Consider the following 10484-nt stretch of genomic DNA (forward strand, 5'->3'; position numbering starts at 1 on the left):
CTACTTTCAAATTTGGAAAAAAATGTATTAAAAATGAGCATGTACATAGATAGTTTTATTCAACTATCATTAACATGTAAAAACCATAAAACATTTGCTTTGATACTACGCCTATAATTTGTCTCAGAAAAATGTAATAAATAGGCTTTGTGTAAAAGTAACCCGGGTAAACTACGAATATAGTCGGTGTTTGGGTTGAGTGAGCTAACAAATTGGGTTAGCTATCGCGTTTGCAAATATTTACACGTTGCTTTTGGGTGATTGAAAACCGCTGTTGATGTCTGCATGCCCAACCTCTAGAGTGAACCCACTGTGACTTACTCAAGGCCACACATTCTTACATGCAAAAACCCAAACCTGCAGCCATCCAGGTAGCCAGTGCAGCTATGTGGTCTTGTGTTATGACACTCGCTTTCGGATCGGAAGGTCCTGGGTTTGAGCCTCGCTCTGCGCATAGTTGAATCCTTGGAAAAAGCTCTTTACTAACTTTCTCTCACCGTACTCAGGTGTAAAATGGGTACCTGGAAAAACACAACAATAAAACTTCTATCTTGTTTTATATGTTAGGGTCCTGACAGGTTTGTTGATAGAGCACTCGCTTAACACGCAAAGGGAACATGATCAAACCTGGACAAAGTTGAGATTTTTTTACCCCCTTGTCTGTCCAAAGGGGGTCCCAATACCTCAGGTGGTAGAGCACTTGCTTCACATGCAAAGGGACTGAGATCGATCCTTGGTGATTTTTTTCACCCCCTCCCCCTGCCCACCCAGCAGTGAGTGAGTAGTTGAAACTGTTTGACCTGGTGAAAAGTACCCAACGAAAGACTATGATCCTATCCAAAGGAATGCAAGCAATTATTGTCGTCCATTTAGCCTTTTAAAAAACCACTATAAACTCCTGTTCCATGAGGCCCATATAACTCTTTTCTAGCTTCTGGTTCAACTTGATATAAAAACTGTTTTCAGGTTTTAGGTCACACGCATACACTACACACATATTTATCTGAGTCACAGTTTGTCGATTTTCAGAGGAAAATATAACCTTAACCATATCATTCGTTCATTTCAGATACACCCCTATGCCTGTATCAGCCGATCCTACAGTTCTGTACTTTGATAGCGTGTCGAGGACTGACCAAGGATCTTACATCTGTGAGGGCGAGAACGAACACGGCCGAAATAATAAAGGGTTTATCCTGGAAGTCTTGTGTAAGTTGTCATCATTACGACATTGTGGCCCATACAAACTTGTTATGAGAATTAGTTATTTCCAAAATTCGTCAATGATAGGGAGTGAGGTGACTGAAGGATTCCATTTTCAATTTGTACACTTTTTCTCCAAATCGTACACTTTTTCTCCAAATCGTACACTTTTTCTCCAAATTGTACACTTTTTCTCCAAATCATACACTTTTTCTCCAAATCTTACACTTTTTCTCCAAATTGTACACTTTTTCTCCAAATCTTACACTTTTTCTCCAAGTCTTACACTTTATCTCCAAATCTTACACTTTTTCTCCAAATCTTACACTTTATCTCCAAATCTTACACTTTTTCTCCAAATCTTACACTTTTTCTCCAAATCTTACACTTTTTCTCCAAATCTTACATTTTATCTCCAAATCTTACACTTTATCTCCAAATCTTACACTTTTTCTCCAAATCTTACACTTTTTCTCCAAATCTTACACTTTATCTCCAAATCTTACACCTTTTCTCCAAATCTTACATTTTATCTCCAAATCTTACACTTTTTCTCCAAAGCTTACACTTTTTCTCCAAATCGTACACTTTTTCTCCAAATCTTACACTTTATCTCCAAATTTTACACTTTTTCTCCAAATCTTACATTTTATCTCCAAATCTTACACTTTTTCTCCAAAGCCTACACTTTTTCTCCAAATCTTACACTTTTTCTCCAAATCTTACACTTTTTCTCCAAATCTTACACTTTTTCTCCAAATCTTACCTTTTATCTCCAAATCTTACACTTTTTCTCCAAAGCTTACACTTTTTCTCCAAAGCTTACACTTTTTCTCCAAATGTTACACTTTTTCTCCAAATCTTACACTTTATCTCCAAATCTTACACTTTATCTCCAAATCGTACACTTTTTCTCCAAAGCTTACACTTTTTCTCCAAATCTTACACTTTTTCTCCAAATCGTACACTTTTTCTCCAAATCTTACACTTTATCTCCAAATCGTACACTTTTTCTCCAAATCGTACACTTTTTCTCCAAATCTTACACTTTATCTCCAAATCGTACACTTTTTCTCCAAATCTTACACTTTATCTCCAAATCTTACACTTTTTCTCCAAATCTTACATTTTATCTCCAAATCTTACGCTTTTTCTCCAAATCTTACACTTTTTCTCCAAATCTTACACCTTATCTCCAGATCTTACACTTTTTCTCCAAATCTTACACTTTTTCTCCAAATCGTACACTTTTTCTCCAAATCTTACACTTTTTCCCCAAATCTTCTTACACTTTTTCTCCAAATTTTCTTACACTTTTTCTCCAAATCTTCTTACACTTTTTCTCCAAATTTTCTTACACTTTTTCTCCAAATCGTACACTTTTTCTCCAAATCTTCTTACACTTTTTCTTCAAATCTTCTTACACTTTTTCTCCAAATCTTCTTACACTTTTTCTCCAAATCTTCTTACACTTTTTCTCCAAATCTTCTTACACTTTTTCTCCAAATCTTCTTACACTTTTTCTTCAAATCTTCTTACACTTTTTCTCCAAATCTTCTTACACTTTTTCTCCAAATCTTCTTACACTTTTTCTCCAAATCTTCTTACACTTTTTCTCCAAATCTTCTTACACTTTTTCTCCAAATCTTCTTACACTTTTTCTCCAATTCTTCTTACACTTTTTCTCCAAATCTTCTTACACTTTTTCTCCAAATCTTCTTACACTTTTTCTCCAAATCTTCTTACACTTTTTCTCCAAATCTTCTTACACTTTTTCCCCAAATCTTCTTACACTTTTTCTCCAAATCTTCTTACACTTTTTCTCCAAATCTTACAGCTTTTAAATATTGGAATATCCACTAAACGTGCTTTACAAGGGTCCCTGGTCAACAGCAACGTTTAACATGTAGTACGGGACATGACACCTGTTAGGCAATATTACAATTTTTTCTGACATAGGCAAGGCTGTAAATGGCCAGGTACTCATTTTACCCTTGAGTACGGTGAGAGAATGTGAGTAAAAAGCCTTCTCCAAGGACTCAACTATGCACCACCCATAGGAAAATCGTCACATTTGTTACGATGCAGCCAGTATTTTTTTTTTCTTATTCTGATTTCATTTTGTTATAGTTATAGCTATAAAAACTCGACCCTGTGTTGCAGAGCTAATTTTTCTGAACAAAATATAGAAAATAATCGTTACTATTCTGTTTGAAAAATATACTTTTGTGTTGGATGAGTATGAAGTTTCGGGTAGAATTCTGAAAATAGCTGTTAAGGAGAGAGTTAAGGTTTTTTACAATGTTTGATATTTACAGATATTCTGACACCCGAGGTTGTGGTTTCCAATACTCGTGCTTGGAGAAAGAGTGTAATCGAGGGAGACAAGGAGGAAGTCCATCTCACTTGTTTTATAGATGCCAACCCTGAGCCCTCTGTTGTGTAAGTATCGCAATTGTATTTGATGTAGAAAATTTGTGATCATCATCATCATTACCAACATTGATATCATCTTTATCATCATCATCATCATCATCATCATCATCATCATCATCATCATCATCATCATCATCACCATTGATTCTTGGAGAAGGCTCTATACTCTTACTCACATTCTCTTACTGTACTCAGGTGTAAAACGAGTACCTTGCTGGGAACAGCATTGTCTTTGTCAAATTAAGAACTGTCAGAGCGTCTTACAGGTATGATGTCCAATCACACATTAAATTTTGCTGTTCGCCTGGAACACCTTGTTAACCCTCGCCTTACCACCAATTGGAAAATCGTCACATTTGTTACGATACAACTGTCACTTTTCTCATCCAGATTTCATTTCTTTTTGCTATAGCTATTAAAACTTGACATTCTTTAATAGAGCTCATATTGTCGAAAAATATTACGTATAAAATGTTCTTGTTGCGTTTCTGTTTGAGTAAGAGATGTCTGTTTTTGTGTTGGGTGGGTGTGAAGTTTTGGGGGAAATTCTGAAAATGGCTGGTAAGGAGAGGGTTAAACTAAAAAGCTCTTAGCATATTTAGTGGATATTGTTCTATATAAAAACTCAAGTTGTTTTGTTTTTATTTATGTCTTAAAAGAATTATTTTTTTTGCCCTCAATTTAAAACAGGTGGAAAAATCCAGACAACTGGCTTATCAATCAAAGCACATTCACCGGTCCAGAAATCAAAAAGGGTAACAACAGCGTGGACCTTAAACGTTATTCCAGTCAGATTGTACTTAAAGATCTCAAGTGCGAGGACGGGGGAAGCTACAAATGCGAGGCGAAGAATATTCTTGAATTTCCTGTCACTGGTCAAATACAAATTGAAGTCAAATGTAAGTATACTATCAGAGGTGCCTGTCATCCCGCGATCCGCAAAATCATCCCGCGAAATTGCCTTTCATTCCGCGATCCTGCTTCAAATTCCACTTTTTTCGACCGGACCGATAGTTAACGAAAATATATGTGAAGGGTGAAGGGTGACACTAGACACATTGTCTTGATATCCGATTCTCTTGGCCTACGAGTACGATTACCTAGAGACATGAATCCGACCCAAACAAAGGTATCGATTGTAAAATTTCAGTCTTCACGAGTTGATCAAAGTAAAGTATCAAGTCGCCCAACCTAGCCTTCGACACCCGCGTTGGTCAATTGGTCATTTATCGCCAGTTATTAGCGTCGGTCAATCATTCATGCATGTAAGTAAGTACGCGGTAAGTGGATTCCTCTTTTTGGTCTCAAATTCCTCTTTTTCAGCTTTGAGATTCCTCTTTGGAGTATGTTAGGGTAGGCACCTCTGTACTATGGGAATGTAAGACGATTTATGGTTTCTCTTGCAAACAGGTCAACTTTAAGAATGGGCAGGTTTCTAATTTAAGTTCACCATGCATATGAATATTGTGTTAAATTATCAAATGAAATCGCTGTGTGAAATGTGACCAAATCTTTCAACATCTATTGGGCAGTTTTCTCACCTCATTTTGTGTAAATAATTACAAATGCAAGGTTGAGAACATTCTTGAAATTGTACTACAAAATGCTCAAGTTGTATTTTTATTTTTATTTTTACTTATTTATTTATTTATTTATTTATTTATTTATTTATTTTTTGGTTTCCAATTCATCCTGGCATTATAACACAAGTCAAAGTGATGCTAGGCTGCTAGAAGCTGTGGACTGTAAAAAGTAATAAACAAAAAGGAATATAACAACTTCAAAAGAGAACAGAACACCAAATAATAATTATCGAAAGTCAACAATTCATCAACAAGTGTAAAGCAATTGTGACCCTTCGTCTCAAAACAGTATTATGCCGGAACGAACCAGATGCTTAAAAGCCAAATTAAATGTTAAAACTGGTCAAAAATATAAATTGTTGGTATTACCACCCTAAAATATGGTATCCGTTCTCCTCAATAAAACACAAACTTAACACAAGTCCGATATTTCTGGCTATAAATCCAATTTGCAACATCTTAATCAACCCAACTTAATACCGTTTTGAGGCGAAGGTCACAATTGTTTATTATTGCAACCTAGTGGATTTCATCAGATCTTTGTAAATCAATTGTATGAGTAAGTGGGTTAAAGTTACAAATAATTCTCTCAATTTCTCCCTTGCTAAAAAAAAAAAAAAAATACCACAACAGGTCAGCCGGCAGCTTTGGTCAAGAATCAGCCCCCATTTCTGGAAGACAGTTTGCTCCTCCAGGACGAATATGTATGGGACCTGGGGGGATCTCTCACGGGACAATTTGTCATCCGTGCATGGCCCAGTCCAAAGGTCAAGAGGATTGTGTCATCACTGAATGGAATGTAAGTTATTATCATTCCCCAAAAAATGTTTAAAAATTTATTTAGCTTTTATATAACGCAATATCCATACGTGCTGAATCTTACGAATTTTTCGTAATTTTACGAATTTTAGACATATTTCATGGCCAAATACGAAATTTTATGGATAATTACGATTTTTTAATTCTTAGTAAAATACAAATATTAAATTGATAAAAAATAATAATAATAATAATGATAATAATAATAATATATAATAATATAATAATAATAATAATAATAAATAAAATAAATAATGAGAAGAAGAAGAAGAACAACACTACTACTACTACCACTACTACTACTACTACTACTACTACTACTACTACTACTACTACTACTACTACTATAATGATGATAATAATAATAATATTGTGGTTGTTTATACACAATTTCAGAAATTACGAATTTCCTTGTCAAATTACAAAAAATTGACATTAAAATTACTAAATTTGAAGTTTTCAATTTGGCAAGTCTGAATATCCACTAAACATGCTCAAACGCTTTACAAGGGCCCTTGCCAACAGCAACACTTGAACATTTAGGACGGGACATGTTAGGCGATATTACAATTTTTCGGACAGATACAATGCTGTTAACAGCCAGGAAGCCAGCGAGCAATATCACCAGGCGGGCTTTGGACTGGAACCCACAAAAAAAGAAGAGGAGGGTTGGTCGACCAAAGCAAACATGGCGACGAAGCATTGAGACCGAGTTGAAGGCAGCCGAACAAACCTGGGCCTGGATAGAGAAGACCTCTAAAAACCTAGTCAGATCGAAGAGTGCTGTTGCGGCCCGGTGTTCCACAAGAAATCAATAATTAACAATGTGAAATTGAATGTAAGCTTCAATTTAATATATGAAAACAGATAAAATGGACGTTTCGGGTTTTCCATTTCTCAACAAAACAGGATGAATGAAACACTACAGACGAATTGATAATTAATAATAATGAAAATAATAAAAATAATGATAATAATAATAATAATAATAATAATAATAATAATAATAATAATAATAATAATAATAATAATGATAATAATAAACCTCAAAGCGTTAACAATATCACTTGAGAAACTATAACACAGTCATATAGAACCAAAAGGTCAATACAGTCCCACACAGTCACTATAGTCTATCTAATTTTTTGGTTAATGTTTATGTTTTCATTGTTTTTTTGGGTTGTTTTGTTTTCTGGTTGTTGTTGGCTGAAGAAGGGTTTTCAGCTGGAAATGTTCCGTGTTTGGTATTTAAAAAAAACAACTTTTATATTATTTTTTTGTTTATTATCTTATCTTATCTTACTAAAGGCTTAATATGAATTATCCTTTAAATGCCTGTCTTATACAATAGTTTATAATACAGAATCTCATATAGCTTGCATTGTATCATTCACAGACAGTTTTACACAACTTTGAATGTCAGGAAAAAATGTATCGATACGGCAATGTAAAATCGAAAAATATTATCATAGACTACTGGCTGGTAATTGAAAACTGGTCATGATCGAATGAATCATAAATGTACAAAGTTCATAGTACAAAGAATTATTAATGACAAAAATTACTTTTGAGTTTTCACTGATCTTCTCAATTCCTTCTTATTTAAAAAAAAAAAAATCTCCCTCATTCTCTGTCAATGTTGAAGATCCCGAGAAGAATCAACTACCAAGTCCATGACCATCAGTACCCAGCACCCTTTCAAGAACAGGTCATACCTGACTCTCTTCAGCTTCCGGAGTTTGCAAAAGCTCACCTTGGCCGACAGGGGGCGTGTCTACACATTCGTCATGGAGAATGCAGATTTCGAGTCCAAATTTAGATTCACCATTCAACCCAGAGGTCAGTTAGTTGTCTCACTGTCTCACTTACTCTTAACACTCATCGTCATCATCATCATCATCCATCGTGGCTTGTACTCTTGAGCACGTTTCCGTGACGTCAGCTGTCTCCACGAATCACGATCCTCTGCGGTGCTCATGAAATCTGTGTTGCTTTTTAAATCACATTTGGCCATTCTTAGGTTATTTAAATAAGTCATTCTTTGTCTTCCTCTAGCTCTCTCTCCTTCAATCATCCCAGATGTTACCAACTTTTTCTATTCCATCTCTTCTCCACACATGTCCCAGAAACCGTAACTGCCTCTTTCTGATGGTATCGATCAATATTCTTCCCTTTCTCACCTCGTTCATTTACTAACACTCATTTACTTTCTAATGATTTTGATTATTATTATTATTATTATTATTATTAATATTATTATTATTAATTATTATTATTATTATTATTATTATTATTAATATTATTATTATTATTATTTATTATTATTATTATTATTATTATTATTATTATTATATTATTATTATTATATTATTATTATTATTATTATTTTATTATTATTATTATTTTATCATTATTATTATTATTTTATTATTATCATTACTATCAGTATTATTACATATTACTACTATTTTAATTACTTTTTTTTTTTCCCCAAGAGCTGGAAGCTAACAATAATTGCCTATTTGGACAATAAAGATTATTATTATTATTATTATTAATCACTACTTCTGTAATCCATGGAATACGTTGTAATGCACTCTCGAGGCCTCGGCAAAGAGGGCTATACAAATTAAAATATGCTTTCTTTATCATTGTTATTATAACAGGGGAGGAAGAGAAGGAAAACATTGTTGATGCAGGCTAATTTGGGATGGGTTTTTTTTCCCAGTATTTTTCTTTCTTGCTTTGTCTGGCACTGTTTTATTCCCACTTTTTCCGATCTTTATCTTACAGCAGTGCCTGTTCCTTAATTTGTCGCTTTGTGGATTAAAACTTGTTTCAATAATGAGTGCTTTGGGTCTTAGGAGAGAAAAAATGTTACTTTGGTTGGTTGATTTACCTTTAAAATGTTACTTTGGTTGATTGATTTACCTTTAAAATGTTACTTTGGTTGATTGATTTACCTTTAAAATGTTACTTTGGTTGATTGATTTACCTTTAAAATGTTACTTTGGTTGATTGATTTACCTTTAAAATGTTACTTTGGTTGATGGATTTACCTTTAAAATGTTACTTTGGTTGATGGATTTACCATAAATATGTTACAGTGAATGACATAATCAGTCGGATGGTGAAAAGGTTTGAACTGAGATATTGCCAAGTTTAGTTAGAAGTTCAATTTTGATAAAAAATGAGTTCTTGTCATAAATGATTTAATCAACCCTTTTTGTACATCTTCGGGAAATATCAAAGCTTAAATTTACTTCTAAATATTTTTTACAGCTAGTCAAGTTGAAAAAAAAAAATGAAATTTGAGAAAGGTTGCTGGATACCTTTCCCATACATCTGACCATAAGTTCATGGAAAATCACCTGATTTACTTCAAATAAAGATTAAAATGCTCTGGTGAACATATTCTTTAAGAAAATGCAAAAAAGATGCAAATCCAAAATTTTAACCTTCCGACTGATTATGTCATGAACTGACACATATCTCTTCTATTTTTTTTTCAGGACCTCCCTTGCCTGTGTCGGTTTTGAACGCAACAGAAATTTCCCACAATGCCATCACCTTGTCTTGGGTTCCAGAGTTTGACGGCGGTGACACTCAATCATTCTCTATCTATTTGAGACCAGAACCATCTTCCTCCTCCTCCTTTTCATCGTTACCGAGTTCGGATTGGGATCTGGTGATGTCTGGTGTGGAAGAAGGGGATAATGATGATGACGGGAGCAACAAAGTTAGTGTCAGAGTCAAGTCCCTGTCGGCCTCCACGAGCTACGAGATCGTCGTGATGTCCGTCAACAGGAGAGGAAATGCAACCACATCCATTGTTTTTAAGACTAAAGGTAAGAGCTATAAATCTTATTGTCACTGAGACAGTTGCTGACTGCATACCTGTTGAATCTTACGAATTTTTTCGTAATTTTACGAATTTTAGACAAATTTCATGGCCAATTATGAAAATACGAAATGTTATGGAAAATAACCAATTTTAAATTCTCACTAGTAGTTAAATAATGATAACAATAATAAATGTTGAAGTGATCATCAATGTGAAATTACTAAAAATTTACCTAAAAATTACTAACTTAAATTTGAAGTTTTCAATTTGGCAGGCCTGAGACTGTCTGTCTGGGATTTAAGCGATGTATTACTGTTGACACAGCTTTTTTTTTTATTAAAGCTGAAGAAGGGTTTTGAGTCTGAAACATTCCGTAATCGATAATTTGTTCTGTTTTGAAAGCTGTTAAATTAATATTAATTTTTATTCATTACATTTCACAGTCAACATCTTTTAGCAGTTTAATAATATCATTCTCACAAATTTTAGCTGCATGTTCTTTCATTCATTCAATCAGTCATTCATTCATTTCTTTCTATTGAATTAATGGAGATTTTTTTTTTTCTATCCTGTCTTCATACAGCATCACCTGCGTCGTC

At 34.0% G+C, this 10484-nt stretch overlaps 1 protein-coding gene across 2 annotated transcripts in view; it reads left to right on the forward strand.

Moving 5' to 3' along the window:
* The window catches only part of LOC144959395 (uncharacterized), a 29699-nt gene that overhangs the window by 10190 nt on the left and 9025 nt on the right, over window positions 1-10484 (forward strand). For both annotated transcript variants that reach the window (XM_078891973.1, XM_078891974.1), the window contains exons 7-13: window positions 1070-1209; window positions 3522-3645; window positions 4330-4538; window positions 5856-6021; window positions 7687-7880; window positions 9554-9889; window positions 10469-10484. The exon at window positions 10469-10484 is cut by the window's right edge and continues 104 nt beyond it. In XM_078891973.1, the coding sequence (XP_078748099.1) occupies window positions 1070-1209; window positions 3522-3645; window positions 4330-4538; window positions 5856-6021; window positions 7687-7880; window positions 9554-9889; window positions 10469-10484 (1185 nt within the window). The remainder of the gene's footprint in view (window positions 1-1069; window positions 1210-3521; window positions 3646-4329; window positions 4539-5855; window positions 6022-7686; window positions 7881-9553; window positions 9890-10468) is intronic.

Source organism: Berghia stephanieae, chromosome 14 (genome assembly GCF_034508935.2).
Source record: "Berghia stephanieae isolate SIO BIC M18660-M18661 chromosome 14, UCSD_Bste_1.3, whole genome shotgun sequence".
NCBI classification, from domain to species: domain Eukaryota; kingdom Metazoa; phylum Mollusca; class Gastropoda; order Nudibranchia; family Aeolidiidae; genus Berghia; species Berghia stephanieae.